This window comes from Myotis nattereri (assembly GCF_964212035.1).
Source record: "Myotis nattereri genome assembly, chromosome: 7".
Classification (NCBI taxonomy): domain Eukaryota; kingdom Metazoa; phylum Chordata; class Mammalia; order Chiroptera; family Vespertilionidae; genus Myotis; species Myotis nattereri.
Window position 1 is genome coordinate 69,605,180 of NC_138082.1, and position 19,831 is coordinate 69,625,010.

At 39.3% G+C, this 19,831-nt stretch overlaps 1 protein-coding gene across 1 annotated transcript in view; it reads right to left on the reverse strand.

Moving 5' to 3' along the window:
- KYNU (kynureninase) overlaps window positions 1–19,831 on the reverse strand; it is a 96,008-nt gene that overhangs the window by 59,394 nt on the left and 16,783 nt on the right. Inside the window, exons 2-3 of the mRNA XM_081095301.1 lie at window positions 19,358–19,478; window positions 9,656–9,738 (exon numbers count right to left, since the gene is read on the reverse strand). Coding sequence (XP_080951427.1) covers window positions 9,656–9,738; window positions 19,358–19,478 — 204 coding nt within the window. The remainder of the gene's footprint in view (window positions 1–9,655; window positions 9,739–19,357; window positions 19,479–19,831) is intronic.

Sequence of the window (19,831 nt, forward strand, 5' to 3'; positions counted from 1 at the left end):
AATCCCTCATGACACGAATACTTTGGGCACACATGGAAATTATTCTCCTTGGAACGTTTAAATTCAAGTCAATCAAGTGCTTCACAAAATACTCTCCTCACCTGCTACTAAAGTTAATCAAGGACAGGGTCGGTCTAACATACATACATGCGTGCACATATATATCTGAAGGTGGTGTTAATATTAAAGTTTCTGAACACTAGTAGAAATGTTTATTCCAAGTGTAACCTAAAGGCACTAAAGATGAAGTGCTCTTAACATCAAAGGGCCAAAGATTTTTAGTGTATTTTAAAAAGAAAAGTCACCTAATGACATATCTTTTTTAGTTAAAATTGTATTTCTGAAACCACCATTCTCCTAATATACTTAAATGTCATCAGCATTCTATAAGAAAATAAACCTTTAAAAAAAGAAACTGAAATTTTTCCAAGTTGCTTTTCTTTGTTTCTCTTCTTTTTCCTGAGATTTTTAAAAAATTAATGTTGCAATTTCAAGAACTACACGTATTGAAGGAAAATCTTTTTAAAAGCTTCCCAAAAGTTTATCAGTCTTCGAAAGATCCTTTACTTTGAAGATCATCTACAACTCACTGCAGTAAATGTCAAGATGTGAATCACTTCACCTGAGATGGGTTTGAGCCAGGGCTCTCATTTGAAAAGTGATTTCATGCTTATTTATTTATTGAACATAATTTTTTGCTTTACCAGGAAGTGAAACCTAGTTAAATGTAAGCTCTGCCTTCTTATTTCTATGTCTGGCAAGTGAAAGTTTATTGAGCCCTTAGGATGTGCCAACACGTCTAAACATGTGGTATGTATTATGCAAATCACTTATTCTTCACAATTATCTGATAAGGTTATCTACTTTGAATTTCCATACCTTATCAATGAGGAAAGGAATGTCCAAAGAGATGAACTAACTTGCCTAAAGTCTCACAGATAGGAAATAGAAGACAAAAACTTACTCCCCATACAAAAATAATTAAAATCTCTGTTCACGGTTACATTTTGAAGAGATTTCTACATTATTTAAACCCTGTAAGTGAAATACAGGAAGCCCACATTCATCACAGACTTTCCTCTGCATCTTTCTAAGTGTAATTTAATTTCAATTAATTTGCAACATGAGGATGTCAGGCCTCCCAGCTGCTTAATGTTTGATAACACGATTCACGATGGGTCCTGCAACTGCCATATCCTTTTCTGTATATTTTATTAACTAGAAGCTAATATTATTGTGGATCTGGTTGCAAGATTTGTGCTTGGGAGAAGTTTGAGAACTTTCCAGTCTATTATTCAAATAGCAAATTCCTTTGGCCTCTAGTGGTGGCTCGTGCATGGCTGAGCATTCCAACTCTGTAGAGGGCTTCCAGGGATTATTGCCTTTCTGAGGGTCAACCACAAAGTTCATAAAGCAAATTGACGTTCACATTACAACAGCTTTATAAGCTGAACTGCTTGTAGCTAGCCCTTTGTGGTTTTTATGTACCCAGGGAGAAATAGGCTTAATAATAATACTAATAATATTCTTCAGCAATTCTATCTCTAGCATCTTGATAACATGATATTAATTATAAGAGAAAGTTATCCCATATTTTCAGAGTTGTAGGCTCTCCATAAGATGTTTTAGTAATAGTTTTTCTTCTCATCTGAAATTGATATTCTTTTCTATGTCTATGAATAAATATCATTACTCATTGTCTCTTCCTCCTCTCTATCCACTCTATCAAATTGTACAACATAATAATTTTAGTATCCTCCTGTTACTTCTTTTTGAGATATTTTATGATGAAATTAAAGGCTGTTGTTTTAAGAACCGTGAAGAGTCAATCATAAGCCAAAATATACAACTTGCCTGTTTGCTCAGACATACTAAATAGCCTAGCAAGTAGCAAAAGTAAATTTGACTTCTGCTACTCTTTACTGTAGTTACTACACTGTTGTTTTAAATATTTTGTTATTTAACCACCTCTGGCAAGTAGCAAAAGTAAATTTGACTTCTGCTACTCTTTACTGTAGTTACCACACAGTTGTTTTAAATATTTTCTTACTTAACTACCTCTGCTTCCAAAGAGGATTCCAGGTTTCTAGTATTACAGTGTGAGGAAAATTGATAAAAAGTAGATATAGAGTACAATACATGAAGATAAAAAACAAATCGGAAGCCATGAAATGTTTTTGTTACTTCAAACTTTACCAAATATTCTCAGAACTTTCTAGTAACCGAGCCATAGGACTTTCTAGTCACCTGCATACGATGTGCAACAAGGTAAACACACAACAAATAAGATAAACACACACAAATACCTTCCAAAGAATGTGTTTCTACTAAAGCAAGCATGTCAAACTCAAAGACTAACATGGGCCAAATAAACAAGTTTTTTTAAGTTTATGTGGGCCGCAAGAAAACAAAAGCTTCAATTTTCATAGAAACGTAGGTTTGGTTTATTTCAATAAAGACATGCTTATTACAAAGGGCTGAAATAAATGAGTAATTGTTAACATAAAATAATTAAACATTTTAATAAAAATTAATATTTTTCTTGAACATTAACTTACCAGGCACTGAATAACTGCACAAATTAATAAGTATAATGCAAATAAACCTAACTTTCTTGTTCTCCAAAAGTGAAATATTTCCTGTTGCACACACCAAACAAGTCAGTCCAAGACTAATGAAGAGGCAATCGGCTGCTAAAATATTTGCTACTAGTATTAGTGGAGAGAAATAGTGCGCCTGAGCATAAGGCATGTAAGGGAAATGAATACAACATGATTATAGTACTCAGTCATTAGAGAAAGGAATTGAAAGCAACACAATTATAGTCCTCAGTCATTAGCAAATGTTGTAGTTCGTTATTAATAACTAGAGTCCGGGTGCACAAAATTCTTGCACGGGTAGGGTCCCTAAGCCTAGCTCTGTTGGGCAATCAGTGGGGCAATCGGGGGGCCCCCACTGGCACCTGCCTTGGCCAGCCTGATGCCACCCGTTTGCCAGTCCTGCCCCCTGCCGCCACCACTGGTTGCCTCCCTCTGCAGGGCGACTGGCTGGGCAATTGTGGGGGCCCCTGCTGGCACACACCTTGGCTGATCTGGGGCTGGCTGGCTGGGGGCAGCTCCTGTGTTGAGCATCTTCCCCCTGGTGGTCAGTGTATCATAGCAACTGGTCGTTCCACTGGTCATCCTCCTGTTCGGTTGATTTGCATATTGGGTTTTTATTATATAGGATTATTTATAATGGGATATTGTAAAAATTAAGTTATGAAATTTTTATTAAAACATTTCTTACATACCATTATATTGTCTGGACTGCAAAAATATTCATTGTGAGCTACATGTATCCTTCGGGCCACAAGTTTGACATGGTTGTACTAAAGCAAATAAAGTGAACTAATTCATTTTCAACTTGACTTAAACCCCTTTGTCTAACATATCTATAATAATAAAAGCATAATATGCAAACCAACCGAATGAACGAAGAGCAGAATGACTGTCTGAATGACCTTCCTGGATGACCATGCTATGGCACACACTGGTGCCAGGCCAGCCAAGGTGGGTGCTATGCAATTGGTCAGGGGGCCACACCATTGCCTCACAATCACCCTGCAGAGGGAGGCCCAGGCCACCCGGTTGGTGGCACTGCGGTGGGTGAGTGGGGCTTCCCCCTACAGGGTGATAGATCTGGGGGCCCCATGATTGATCGACCCATGGAGGGAGGCCCAGGCCACTGGCCAGCAATGCTGTAGTGGGTGTGCGGGGCTGGCCAGCAATCACCCTGCAGAGGGAGGCTCAGGCCAGCCAAGTGATCGTACCCCACGCCTGTCACCCACAGAGTGAGGCAACCGGTGGCTGGGGAGGGTGGGCAATGCCACACAGATGGTAAGCAGTGGCAGTGGCAGGGGCTGGGCCAGCTGCTGGCAGTGGGAAGGACAGCCCCAATAGTCCCTGATTGCTGGCCAGGCCTGGGGACCCTACCTAAGGGGTCCTGGATTGTGAGAGGGCACAGGCCGGGCTGAGAGACACCCTCACCCCCGTGCACAAACTTGATGCACCAGGCCTCTAGTACAATTATAAAAGTAAAGAAATTTTGGGTGTAACAGTTACTAAAATTTAAAAGTAAATACCAAGCTTTTAAAATGTTGTTTATAATTATGCTTTTGCAAACACTATCCATTTTTATTCCTCAGGTCAACAACAACAAAAACACGAACAAAACAAGCAATAAAATAATAATTAAAATAAAGATTACCTTCATTCACTGACAATATTTCAAATGAAATATGACACAAGCAGAAAATTAAGAGTTTGATCAATATATATGGCATTTCAAAGAGAAGCAAAACATCCTCAGGTTAGAGTTAATAATTACTTTTTAAAAGATTAAATAAGAGGAAACCAAAAAGTTGGCATAGGTAAACGCCTGAAATTGCTGCCTCACACAACCACTTCAAAAATACAACTAAAAGACAAAACAGACATCATCCAGAACCACGGGAAGGCTGGCTGAGTGGAAATTCTACAACTAGAAGGAAAGAGAAAAGCACACTGAGACTCAGAGGCGGTGCGGAAGTAAAGTGCAGAGGTACAGAGGCACACGCAAAAAGGGCTGGCAACTGAGGACATGGTTTGTCTTTTTCAATAGGGAGGGAAACACAAGCTCCCAACTGCTCTGAACTCCAGTTTTGGGTGAGTCTCTGGGGAACCAGACTCATATGGGTAGAAACTGGACTGTCTGGCATCAGGCGGAACTCGAGGGTGGCTTTCTCTCAGAGGTGCTTGCAGGGATTACCGAGGGACACTGAGACCCGGGGTCTCTAAGGGAAGGGCTGAGGATCAGCCATAACTGTTTGCTCTGCCCTGCTGATTCCCTGAGACCCTGCCCTACCCAAGCTGTGCGTAGAGACTTTTGAATATGAATGGCCTGGCCCTTTGCAATCTAAAATTACCTAACAAACTGCAGCAGGGTCAGAGAGACCCAGAACATCCAAAAGAAGGCCCAAGGCCCCACAGCAGTTTGCATTGTTTCACAGCTGGGCCTCATCTGGGCACCTCCAAACCCCAAACAAAAAAGAGGAATCTGCAGATCTCTCAGTAGCTCCAGCTGGGTAGCCTCAGGAAGAGTTTAGTTAGCACCTCCTTAGAGATCCAAGAGCCAGTGTACCCAGTGGTCAGAGTGGGACCATCCAGATTACAACTCCTCAGATTCATAAGGGACACACTCAGGGGGCAGACTCAGTGAGCACCAAAGCACCACTGAAGCAAGTCTTGCCGCAGAAGGGTGTCTCCAGCACAGAAGTTCTCCCACTGCAGACACAGCTGATTCTCACAGCCAATTGGCCTGGAGGTCAATTCCTCCCAGTGATACCTACAACAATCAAGGCTTAACTACAACAAAACTGTGCACAAAGCCCACAAAGGGGTGCACCAAGAGTGTCCACCTCAGGTAATTGGGGAGGCTGAGCCACTGGGCTCTATAGGACACGTAGCACACAAATCCACTCTACCAACACAGGGAAGCAGCCAACATGTGGAGACAAAGAAACAGGTCACAAATGACAGAAATGGAGGCAAGAAAACTACTGGATATAGAGTTCAAAACCACACTTATAAGGTTTTCAAGAATTTTCTAGAAACCCCCAATAAATTTAGTGAGACCCTCAAGAAATCTAGTGAGACCCTCGAGGTTATGAAAAAGGACCAACTAGAAATTAAGCATACACTGACTGAAATAAAGAATAATATACAGAGATCCAACAGCAGACTAGAGGATGGCAAGGATCAAGTCAAAGATTTGAAATATGAAGAAGCAAAAAACACCCAACCGGAAAAGCAAAAAGAAAAAAGAATCCAAAAATATGAAGATAGTGTAAGGAGTCTCTGGGACAACTTCAAGAGTACCAACATTCGAATTATGGGGGTGCCAGAAGAAGAGAGAGAGAGCAAGATATTGAAAACCTATTTGAAGAAATAATGACAGAAAACTTCCCCTACCTGGTCAAAGAAATAGACTTACAAGTCCAGGAAGTGCAGAGAACCCCAAACAAGAGGAATCCAAAGAGGACCACACCAAGACACATCATAATTGACATGCCAAGGGCAAAAGACAAAGAGAGAATCTTAAAAGCAGCAAGAGAAAAACAGTCAGTTACCTACAAGGGAGTACCCATATGACTGTCAGCTGATTTCTCAACAGAAACTATGCAGGCCAGAAGGGAGTGGCAAGAAATATTCAAAGTGATGAACAGCAAGAACCTACAACCAAGATTACTTTATCCAGCAAAGCTATCATTCAGAAGTGAAGGTCAGATAAAGAGCTTCACAGATAGGAAAAAGCTAAAGGAGTTCATCACCAACAAACCAGTATTATATGAAGTGCTGAAAGGTATTCTTTAAGAAGAGGAAGAAGAAGAAAAAGGTAAAGATACAAATTATGAACAACAAATACACATCTATCAACAAGTGAATCTGAAAATCAAGTGAACCAAAAATCTGATGAACAGAATAAACTGCTGAATATAACAGAATCAGGGGCATAGAAAGGGTGTGGACTGACAATTCTCAGGGAGAAAGGGGTGTGGGGGTATTCGGGAAGAGACTGGACAAAAATCGTACACCTATGGATGAGGACAGTGGGGGTGGGGGTGAGGGCAGAGGGTGGGGTGGGAACCAGGTAGAGGGGAGCTATGGGGGGAAAAGAGAGGAACACCTGTAATAATCTGAACAATAAAGATTTAATTTTAAAAATGATTAAATAAGTTCAATCTCTTAACCCTTCTAAACAAATTTTTTTTTTCATTTTCCTTAAAAATGATAATGAGATGTGGCTGTTTAGAAATTTCAGAGATTGTTGTGAGGTATGTTCATTTACTGGTTCAAGAACAACAAAAACAAAACATGGGCATTTAATAAGCAGCAACAGAGCTATACACTTTTAAGTGCTCAATGGAAATCTTTTTGCAAGGCTTATTGGCTTTATAAAGAAATCTCACTAAGTAATATCACCTTACCACTTTCCTGGACTAGATAAAAACATCCTAACTCCTCTTTAGAGAATGATAAATATTGAGCACAAAAATAATAAGATTAGAATGAAATTTATATTCTGAAAGCACACCTAGGAAAGAAAATAAAAAAAATAAAAATATCCACACCTTGGGAAAACATATATTCCCAGGTCAAATTAATCCAGAGGCTAGTTTCGTTTTTTTATTTGCATGTTAGACATTTTTCTGAATATACTAGTAAGTGGCTTCTAAAACAATGAACAAAAATGAAAGTATCATTGAAAAACTACTTAACACATCTTTAAGCACAATCCAGGATTGTGCTTGGGAGGTAGTTTCCTACATTAGAACACACAATCCTCTAAATCAGCGGTTCTCAACCTGTGGGTCGCAACCCCTTTGGGGGTCAAACAACCCTTTCACAGGGGTCATCTAAGACCATCGAAAAACACATATATAATTACATATGTTTTTGTGATTAATCACTATGCTTTAATTGTGTTCAATTTGTAACAATGAAATTGGGGGTCACCACAACATGAGGAACTGTATTAAAGGGTCGCGGCATTAGGAAGGTTGAGAACCACTGCCTAAATAATGCTGACAGTTGATCAAGTGCTGTGTTCCCAAGAACTCAACTGACCTACCTGGCTGATAAAAATCTGGGCTTCAGTCCCAGCCCCAGGCATCCAAGGCTGTGAAGATTCACCCTGGGGCTTCCTGGAACAGTCCTGGCTTCACACCCTACATGTCTGCCTGACTCCATGGCTGCTGCCAAAAATACTGCCCTTCTAGAAGGCTTTCTACCTGCTCCTTTTCCAGCAATGGCTATATTTCTGGTTTGTACTTATTTCAATTTTATTTTTTAATGTTACCGTGGTAGGCTGATGGGCCAGGTACAGAAAGAAGGTCACTAGGGTGGAAAGCCCAGGTGCCCAATAACGAGCAATCAGTTGTAGGGGGGACCTTGCCCCCAGGGTGACTTTTCCTCCCCTAGCCTATGGCTGCTGAAGAGGTTTGGACCCCCTGACATTTCCTCCCTAGAGATAACACCTAGGCCTCAGTTGTATTTCAGCTCCAGGCAAGAGACCCCAGGGCTGACCTCAGAGCCAGCTGCATCGAATAATGACTCCCTGCCCTGGTGCTGACCAATCAATCAGTAGAGTCCTAGACCCTGAAAAGACACACCTGGACTGGTGCTGTATATTCTATTGAGATCATCCCTTGAAACTCCTCTAAAATCTCCACTCTTAAACCCCTACAGCGGTTCTCAACCTTCTGGCCCTTTAAATACAGTTCCTCATGTTGTGACCCAACCATAAATTATTTTCGTTGCTACTTCATAACTGTAATGTTGCTACTGTTATGAATCATAATGTAAATATCTGATATGCAGGATGGTCTTAGGCGACCCCTGTGAAAGGGTCATTCGACGCCAAAGGGGTCGTGACCCACAGGTTGAGAACCACTGCCTTAGGAGGAAGGACTAGATCTCTCCCTCCTGGGCACACCCCAGTGTCTTTTCCTTCTCTCTTCATCACTTTCAAGCTCTAAGAGCCCTACCTTTGCCACTATAACTTATTTTCTAAGGCCATTTTTTCTATGAATTACTTCTACCTCTGTGTTTTTCCAAATAAATGTTCTTGGCTCTGAATTCTTTCCGAGCCAGAACCCAGGTACTGAGGCTGCTGAGCCCAAGTCCAATCTGATCCTCCCAGTCCAACACCTGGTGCCATCTCACTTCTGGCAACAAAACCAGAGCTGGACTTGGTTCTTGCACTGTGAGAAAATATATTTTTTTCATTTTGCTTACTCCACCCAGCTTTCCCCACTCTAATTCCATTTTTGCCCCACCTCAAGTTGATTTTATCTTCTAATTATTGGCCAAGATACAACTGGGGTGAAACACAGATATTTGTATACTTGCCTATAAGAGAGTGTAGGTTTAAAAAACCTTTTGAAAGTTGAGGTTTTCCTAAATTCTCCATATATTTCCAAATAACACCATTCAAATTGCTTACATTTTATTTTTTGTTTAATACACTAAATTTCATATAAAATCTCAGCCAATACTGATTATTGAACCCAGTTAAATAACTATTTTTCAGATATATTTACCATTTAAAACTATCTTGAATACCACTAACACTACACATAACTCACTTTAGGAAACACATTATGGACCCCAAAAAATAGCATAAACAATATTATTTTCAACAATACTCAGTCTAATGTTAAACAAATCACCATTGATTAAATTAAAACGAGCCCAAAACTGATTGGTGTTTTAGGCCTTAGCATATTAGGGTTAGTGTTTATTTTACCATATAATGAAATCTTAGAGATTTCATTTAAGTCGATCTTTATAACATTTGTTTAATTATAAATTAATGCAGTGCATGTGTTTTTCACTGGGGAGTAAATATTAGTTTTACTATATACAAGAAAAAATAATAACTTTTTATTTCTGTACCAAATAACCTAGTTATACTCTCTATAGCAATCAATTCTCAATTATGCTTGCTCTTTACCATTATGAATTAAAATGGAAAATCAGGATGTTCTTTAATAAGATGTTGTCTTTATAATCTGTTTATAATTAAATAATAAGGTTTTTATAAATCTTTTGGAAAACAATTATTTTGTACTCACCGACAATGTCAGTCATAAGACCTGCAATAGTCTCATCTCCTGTGATCCACGGTCGTTTCCCTATGTCATGACCATAGGCTCCCCTGAAATTAAAACGGGACATAAACATTCTTAGCTTGTGTGTGTGTGTGTATGATTTTTCAAACATCAGCATTAGCAATGGAGCAATTCTAAATGAGTTTTGTAATATTCTAATAATTATATGAAGTCATGCTTTCTAAAACCAAAGTAATACTTGAGAACTCTGTTATTTAACTTACTTAAAAATTTCTTTGATTTACTTTTTCTGGGGGGTTGGGGTAGAAGAAATTGCCCATAGACTATTTCATTATTTTTTTTTAATCTAAGATACTTTTTTTTGAGAATTTCAGCACTATTTGAATACTTGTATACCTATAGCATATGCAGTATCTATACTAAAACCTACCTACTTTTTGAAGCTAAAGACTAAAATTATTATAAAAGCCAATTATAAAATGTAGCTATAATCTATAAATTAAATGGAAGTGTATAAGGTATAACTATACTCAAGTTTCAAGAATGAAACTTGGCAATAATCAAAGCCAATATTACATCTTGACCTATTTCTAGAAATGTATTCTCTCATATTTCAACTTAATTTCATCATTCCAGTAAGTCTCTCTGTAGGTATAATGCACAAACAAAACATACAAAAGAGAACTTCAACTCTCAAAAAGTTTTCATCAAATGAGGAAGGCAAATAAATACATGTGAAAAAATATAGAAGAAATTAAAACAAAGGGTCAAGTTTGGGAAGGGGAGAAGAGGAGGGATGGGGTGGTGTTACAAACTTGTATTTCCTAATTCAATTGCTCTTAATTTTTATAAATTCACAAACTATGTAAACTTGGGAAAAAGAATAACCATGTGGTTTTTGTACAGTGTAGACTATGAATGAAATTCCGTAAGCTGGCAGTGGTCACTGGCTAATCCTGTTCTCATAGGTGAAGGGTAGCGGAATATGCTTCCCCCAAATATCTCTGTGGTATATTATCTTGAGTTGTAGGCACCAGAAAAACATCAATTTCAGGGAGATGCCGTCTCTAAACTTTCCTATCTGCCTAAAGATAAATCCTCCAAAAGAGGAGAATTTACATTAGAAAAGAAGATTTAGAAAAGTCTTCTTCCATAAATTTCCATATATTCCCTCTTTATGAATTTCATCAACCAGGGAAGACTGACTCTTGTCACAGAAGAGATTAGACGTCAAAACCACACCCAGACAAACTTTGTTGCAAACTTCATACCTCCCATCTATTATTCACAGACTCATTCATCTTTCCTCAAAATCATTTATTATCCCTCTCCCCTTTCCATATTAAGATGGGATTTAAGCCTGAATTCTAAGTCACCTTGGGGAGTTATTCATTTTCCACTGGGTATCTCAGATTCTGATGAGAAATACATGTAAAAACTTTGTTTGTTTTATCTTGTTAATCTGTCTTCCCTCGAGAACAGTGGACGAACTGAAGAAGAGGAATCCTGTTTTTTAACTTTTTCGAATTTCCATGGTGTGAGTACCCCCAAGGTACTAGTAGCTGACTTCACGGTATCAACAAAAATCCTGAAAATTTAACAATGGGCTTTTATCACTTGGTCTGAGCCAGTTCTAGGTCACTGCTAGTTAAGAGACTATATTTTTAGAAGCTTATCGGGCTTCATTTCCTATCTTTGTAAAAGTAGATGGATGATAATATATATCTTAAAGGATTGCCATGAAAAATAAATGAAAATAACAAGCAAAACAGACTGGCACACAGTAGCCCTTTTCTAAGTCTTTTCTAATGTAAATCTCATGCTAACACTCCTTTCACAGGGCCTGTGGTGTACAACCCGATTTTAAAACTAATATTTCAATTACCGTATTAACTGAGATGAAGGAAGAGGACTTCCTTTGGAAATAAACATAAACTATAAGATCTAAGGAGGAAGAGAAGGGCAATTGTTAGTTATTATTATTCATATTATTATTAGATAGCCTGCAGCTTGGCTCCACCGACTCCCAATATAAATGCTAAAGACAAAAATCATTATCATTAAATGGTAGTTAAAGGCAGATACTTGGATCCTTTTTTATTTTAATCACACAGAGCTCCATGGCCTTCGCTGATAGCACCATACATCTTATTACATTTAGGTAGTAAAATTCTATGTTCTGCCTCAGAGAATTTATAACTCAGAATATTATGCCACCTACTTCTCACTCCGGTAGACACTGTGGTAGGGGTAATAATCTTTAAGGATATGTTTCTCCCTGCAATGCTTTTGGCATTTCCGTCCCTTTAAAATATCACACATAGAGTCTGCTTCTTCATTTTGTCAGGCCCCTAGCCTGGGGTAGTAAAAATGTACTTAGAAAGTGTTACCCAAATAAACTCAAAGCAAAGTGGTCTGTCATTAGGAAGAATTGATGTAGATTACAGTGCACTTATAAACATTCTATTAAAGTTAAGAAAAATATTATATTGCTCTCATTCAAAACTGTTTAAAATAGTTGCAGCATAGTCGCAATCTTCATTTACAAATGCTGGAAAGAAAGAGAGAATGGGAGAGAATTAACCAGTGTAGAAGGTAGTTAGACAGGCATGAGCAGATTAGGAACAATGGGCCAGGTACTGAAGTCACCTGGTGGAAAGACCTGGGTAGCTAGCAAGGGGCAAAGGTAGGCTGGAACCTTGCCCCTAGGGTAACCTTTCTTCCCTAAGCATAGCATATTGCTGCTGGTCCTGCAGTGTATACCCCCTGTAACAGGGTAGTAAGAAGCTAGGAAAACTCCTAAGCAAGAGGAATAGGGAAGCTGACACAAGAAAATGAAACAAGGCCAAACAGTTTGGGCAGCTTGCAGCCAGTTTGCAGCAAAACCTTATCTTGACAACAAATGGCTAATACCTCTCCTCACTAACCAAAGATTGAAGGAAAAGAGGGGGAGTTTTAACGGCTTGTATCCCTAACCAGAGAATACATGGCATAAATCACCCTGGAACTGCCAAGGCAGGAGGGGGGTGGGGGTGGGGGGGAGGCAAGAAGGGAGAGTTTATCTCACCCACTAAACAAAGAAGTCAGCCATTTGGGGAAGTTTAAACAGAGAAGCCAGCAGTCTCAGAGCTTGTCAAGATCAATTCACCAAACACTTCTCATAAATTCTGAGAAGCCATAAACAAAGTAACAGGGAGACTTTGAGATCTAGTCTGTACCAAGATATCCGGCAGAGGAATTTAAAAACCTATGGACAGAAAAATATAAAAAGCCAAACCTCTACCAGGCAGCGCTTCTCAAAGTAGTTGGGAAGTCTGTCTGTGCTTCATAAACCAGACATATTTTGATGTATTTGCTTGCTTTTCTTCTTTAATAAATTTACTTGCTTTATTTCAGTAATAAATTTGCTTTACTACAATACCACCCTCAGGGGGTCACTCGTTTTGAATTCTTTCTCATCAGCATGACAAGAACAGGGTACAGCCCTTTCCCTTCCCTTCACCTCCAGGGGCTGTCCAAACACCCTTTTCTGGTGTTTCAGGTGCCTACAGCACCCTGACCTTTCATATTGCTGGTCATTCGGTTTGGACCCTCCCCTGACATTTCCTCCCCTGGCATGAATGGGGTATTCTGTGAGATGTACATGAAGCAATATTTGCTCATAAAATTAGATTTCAGGATATGATATAATTAGGATCTTAATAGATATTTAGACCCTCTTTGAAATAGGACTATGCTTTAATATCCTGAAAAATGAAAAGTGGCCCTGCTTTGAACAGCTCTCCCCTCAATAAATATGAATTTGCAGTCTTCATGATATCACAAATCTTTGTTCCCGTGTGACCCAATTGCTGATCTCTCACACTGAAATCAGGAAATCTTTGTAACATGTCACACTATGTACTCTCTTATTCATGCTGAAGGCGGGCAGATTACGCCACACTAACATTTTCCTCTTTGGCATGGGATTCCTTTGAGCTGAAGGCACTTGAAAAACAGCAAGTGCATGGAGAGGCTGTTTCTGAACTCCCCTTAACCTGCCTGAAAACAGATCTTCCAAAAGAAACTCAACTGCCGTAAATCCCCTCCCAGGAGTTTCATCAACCAGGGAAAATGGGCTCTTGTCACAGGACAGAGAGTAGAAGTCAACACCACACCCAGAAAAACAGTCACAAACTATCACACCTCCCATCTCTTCTTCCAAGGGCTCATTTGTCTTTTCTAAAAATTATTTACTCTCCCCAGTGTGGCCTATATCTCCCCACTTTTCCCCCGTTGAGATAATATGTAAGTTCTCTAATTGCATCGCTTTTTTATTGATTTAAAAAAAATAGAGTGAGCGAGTGAGAGAGGTGGATTTGTTGTCCCACTTAGTTATGCATTCATTGGTTGATTCTTACATGTGCTCTGACTGGGGATCAAACCCACACCTGGGTATATTGGGACAATGCTCTAACCAACTCTGGCCAGGGCTGCATCGCTTTTTGGAGTTGTGCATGAAAAAACCTGACAAGCTCAGGGGAGGCCTGCATGGTGGTCTTACAAACTCAAAGGCCCAAAGTAATTATATCAGCATGTCTGAAGTTAAAATTTCCTAACTAAAAGCTAGTCACAGCAGTTAGTCATGTCCTAAGCCGGTATCTTTCTGGACAAAGGCCCATCTTTAACGAAGCCTGTCTATTATCTTTTTGCATCTGTGATAACATACCTTTAGAATGTCAGAGTAACCCCCAGTTTTCTTCAGACCCCTCAGGACACATTCTCCCACCAGGGTACAAAACCAAGAAACCCCTCATTATTATCTTGTTCTCCATATACCATCTCAGGGTTCTGTAAATGTTAATTGTTAACTATCCTATACCTGCAAATATAAAAGGAAAGGATGTCTATCCATTTACTTTTTATCTAGCCTTAGAGATTTCCCCACTTTGCTTTCTCCTGCCTCCCTAGTCTACCACCAATAAATTTCATGTAACCCCCTTACACATCCTCCTTTAATTTTAATGCATAAATGAAGGTGCAAAACTGCCATTTGCTAGACCATTTTCTCAATCCTTTGAGATTTTGCTTCCCAGCCAAACTGTTGCCAATTTGGCTCAAATAAACTCATAAAAATTCTCTACAGGTTTGATCCTGCCTGGGTGGCTCAGATGGTTGGAACCTTGTCCCATACACCCAAAGGTTATAGGTTCAATTCATACAAAGAGCAACCGATTGTTGGTTCCCTTCTAGCTGAACTTTACCAGTATGATTATTATCCCCTACTATTCTCCTTTAAATAATCTAGGCCATTAGTAAATATTTAATATAAAATGTTCTAAAAATTCTTTAAGCTTATTGCCTATCCATTTTAGCAGACCAACAGGGTCCAAGCATATTGATCTTATTGGTTCTTACTGTTATAAGTCCATTTTGCTGATAATGATTATATATCAAATGGGTCAAATCACCCTAAATGTTTTCTATTTTGGAATCCTATATAATAAAAGGCTAATATGCAAATTGACCGAACAATAGGACAAAGGGTCACTATGATGTGCACTGACCACCAGGGGGCAGATGCTCAATGTAGGAGCTTCCCCCTGGTGGTCAGTGTGCTCCTACAGAGGGGGTGCTGCTCAGCCAGAAGCCGGGGCTCATGGCTGGCATGGCAGCACTAAGGATGTCTGATTGACGGCTCCTGAACTGAGAGAGGGCACTCCCCCCCAGGTTGAGGGACTCCCCCCCCCCCCCGCACCCCCGAGCATGAATTTCATGCACTGCAGATGCGGGGAAGGTGTCCCTCAGCCCAGCCTGCACCCTCTCCAATCTGGGACCCCTCGGGGGATGTCCAACTGCTAAACCGGCAGTCGGACATCCTTCTCACAATCTGGGACTGCTGGCTCCTAACCGCTCGCCTGCCTACCTGCCTGATCACCTCTAACTGCATTCCCCTGCTGGCCTGATCACCCCCTAACTGCTCTCCCCTGTTGGCCTGGTTGCCCCCTAACTGCTTGCTCCCCTCTGTCAGCCTGATCACCCCTAACTGCCTCTGCCTCAGCCCCTGCCACTGTGGATTTGTCTGGAAGGAAGTCAGACATCCAGAAGATGTCTGGTCATCTGGTCTGATTAGCATATTACCCTTTTATTAGTATAGATTGTCACTTCACAAAACAAATGCATTCTCCAAAGTAAATGTTATTAATCTAATTTAGAAATTGCAAAGTTGAAAATGATATTGGGAAATAACAATAATAAGAATTAAAAAACAAAACAAAAGGTAAGTAGTTTATTTTCAGTTTTGTCTTGAATATCTGGAAGTTTTAGAAGAAATCAGCTGGATCCTGAAATATTTCAAGGATGCTTCTATTCTTGACCTTTCCTTAGCATAAGAATCAAAGACAATCCCATATAAATTATAAGATCAGGCTACATTATGACCAGTGATGGTTTATTTTGTAGTTAGGTAGGTAGTATGTCTGTAATAGGCCATAAAAGATGAAGTCATGGAAAATGACAACCATGAGCCAAATGGCATTTCCTACCTTACAGGTCATGGATGTCCAGTCAAAGACTTGATCTCATTATCCCAGAGCAATATTTCAGTGAAAGCATTCTCATTTTTATGTTACCATTAAGATTATAAATTGCTAACATTATTTTTTCCTGTTAAGCAACTTCAATGTACAACAACCCACTGGAGTGGCATGAAGATTACTTTAAACCAAAGCATGTGAACAAACAGTAGTCAAATAAAGAAACAGTATCTAGACTTAAGCAGAGCCTCCCAAATATACAGCTGCCATTGAATCCCTCATAGAGAGGGTGGCACTGTCCAGGGCGGGGGTGCAAATTCAGTTCCCATCAATCTCCCTCTTGGGGAGCTCCCAGCTAGGAAGGGCACTGCACATTATCATCAGGAGGAAAAGGCCTGTGGAGCCTTCCCTACTTTCCCATGAAGCCCCAAAACTATGTCCTTTTGCTCATCTGGTATTTAAGCTGTACTCCTGGCTGCTCAGGGAATCACTCTTCGGACAGTGCTTCTGCGAGCACGTGAAATACACTCTTCTCCAGTTAATCTGGAGGCTGTTCACTAGTCAAGAGGCCCCCAATGAAAAGCTTTGCTCCCAACAGAACCTCAGCATGGGATTTTAAACTAAATATTTAGGAGCAAATAAATAATGAACACTTTTGAGATTAAGTTGGGGAGTGGGGTAGGAGGACACAGGAGTGCAATCCTGCACGTCAAACACTACCCAACAGACATCTGTGGGCAGGCAGAGCCATGGTGTTCACGTGGCCACCTCCACTTAAAGCACAAATACCTAAATAAAGCAAAGACAAAACAAAACAAACTAGCTACCTAATCTTTTCCTCAGAAGAAATATTTTTTTTTTATTTAGTTTGAATTGCTTGAAACATTAAAATGTACCTCCTTTCTGAATCATCTAATGAAAATTAGATAAGAGGTTTTAAGGTTATGTAATATTCTATTGTCATGGGGTAAAATGTATAGTTAAAAGGTAACAATAGAAGGGTAAGTATTATGCAGAGACACTTTCCTGAAATATAACTTCAAAGTCTTGAAAATAACCAACCAGTCCCTTAATGAAGTATGATAATCATGAGGATATGAATAGGATAGCAAGACAGCATTTTTTTAAAATGCCTTGAGGATAAAAATGCACAGCCTAGCTGATTGACTATCCAAGAGGCAAGGACATCCTCTGAAGTTCAAATTCATTCAATTTAATTCTCTGCTCTCTTTTACATTAAAGCCAAAAATGAATATTAATCATTTTTATTAACTCTGACCCTCATTTTTAAAATACTAAAACCTGCTAATGCAAAATGCTTCTAAATGTAGTGATATGTATTTTCCAATGTGTACATAAAGGTTATGCAGATAAAGTTATAACATGCTTAATACATTATATAAACCTTATAATTTTTTTGCAATAAGTTGTGAATTTATATTTCTAACCACTAAAATTAAAAACTTTGCAGTGTTCTCCAATAGTTGTGGAAGTGATCATTTGCACACTCAGTGTAAACTAACTTAATAGGACAGATACTACTCCCAATGTGAAAGACCAAAGACATAGAGAATAAAGGAAATGGAGCAGACACTCTGAGTTTCTATAAGAGCGAAATGTCTTGCCTTTCGAGTGCTTACATGGCTTGGTTTCATCCTCCTGAATTGTTTGTTTCTAACCTTCAAGCTTGGCTCCCTCTTCATAACTACTTTTTTAGATTCTAAGAATCAGAAAATGTTTTAAAAATATTTCTACTAATTTTTAATATTTTAAATATGTAAATAACTTTAAATAATATAAAATTTTTAAATAGTTAAAAACATTTTGAAGACATTTCTAGTTTCAGCTTTATTAGTAGTTACTGGGTGTTAGGATCACCAAAGGAGGAATGCACAAGGCCGACGGGGGTAAAGAAATGAATTTATTAGGTCATCTGGGAAACCAGATGGGATGAGCCCCCCAAATGGCACCAGCACCTAGGTACAGGGAGTCAGAGATTTTAAAGATTCTAGGCAGGCTTTTTCTGGGCAGAGAATTCTCTGGGTGGGTCTGGAGGAGAAAAATAATGGTCTTAGCAAGTGGAATGTGGTCTAAGTGAAAGGGAATGTCAGTTGTGAAGTAGTCTGAAGGCAGTTCCCAGAGTGGGAGGGGTATCAATTCAATTATTTGGATTCAGTTGTTCAATCAGACCTAACACGGGGGAACGATAAGAAGTGGATAAGGTTAGGGATTTATAATATCGCTGAGAATATGAAACTGATGAAAATAGATATCCTTAAACTGCCTATTAATGCAATGGATTTTCAGGAGGGAAAATCAGTATGCTTGAGAAGGTTGGGATTAAAGAGGATAAGCATTCAGGTAAACAGAATGTGTGAAAAGTTTCATAGGCAGAAAAGTAAAAGTAGAACAGAAGCAATGGAGAGAAGAGATCCTGATTTAAGACCCCTGCATGGTAGCAGGGAAGTTGCTTAGCTCAGCCCAAGAGGAGTATCTTCTTAATAATCGTGTTCAGTTTGGGGAGGAAAGTGCCTTCTGCTCTACTTAACCTAATCCTCTTCCCAACAATTTTTATTTCCTTATTTATAAAAATTACTGTGATAGAGGTTAGCCAAGAACTAATCATAAAATTACTAAATTAAATCCCAAATGTTAACTTCCTTGTTAGTCATCCTATATAATTAAGGGTAACATGCAAATTGACTGAACAGTGGAACAGAATGCCCATGGCCCCTCACCCCGGCCGGACCTGCCTCCGAGTGGGCAGCCCCCACCCTGATTGGAGCTGGCCAGCAAACCACCCGCGGCCCCTCGCCTCAGCCGGCCTGCCCCCGATGGTCCCCATGAGCTTGGCCAGCTGGACCCCACCACTACATGAATTCTTGCACCAGGCCTCTAGTTAAGAATAATTACATATGTTTTAAATGTGAAAACTCAGGAAAGGGATTTAAATTTTTTAATATTTTTAAAATTTTACTCTTGAGTCTGCCAGTAACTTGCCCTGCAACCTTATTTGCGGATCCTCAGTTATTTCATCAATAAAATAACAGTATCAAATGACATGATCACTAAGCTTCCTTTCTACCCTAAAATGCTATTAAACACCTTTCCAAACATTAAACAATCTAGTGTGGTTTTTTAAATTCTTCTGTGAGATACTGAATGACAACTTTTGAAAAAAAATACTTACATTTTGGCCCACTTATCTAGTTCTTCTTCCAGATATGTTTTAACCATTTTTGGTTGAAGGCCAAGAGAATGTCCCAAGAAATAGATGGCGTTTTCATCCTTATTCACTAATGATAAGTCAACTGGAATAGAAGAAAATGTATAAAATGTTTATTCAATTAATTCATATTCTTCCATTTGGCATTGCTAATCCAGTGCAACCAATAAATAAGATTAACTTCAAGAAGGATAATAAATAATAGCCAGTTTGCCTTAGTGCATAGAATATCCCTGAAGTATCAGGAATTTGATTCTGGTCAAGGGCACATACCTTGGTAGCAGGCTCAATACCCAGCCCTGGTTGGGGCTTATGCAGGACAACCAATTAATGTGTCTCTCTCACATCAACATTTCTCTCTGTCTCTCTCCCTCCTCCCCACTCTAAAAATCAATAGAAAAATATCCTTTGGTGAGGATTAACAAAAATAAATAAACA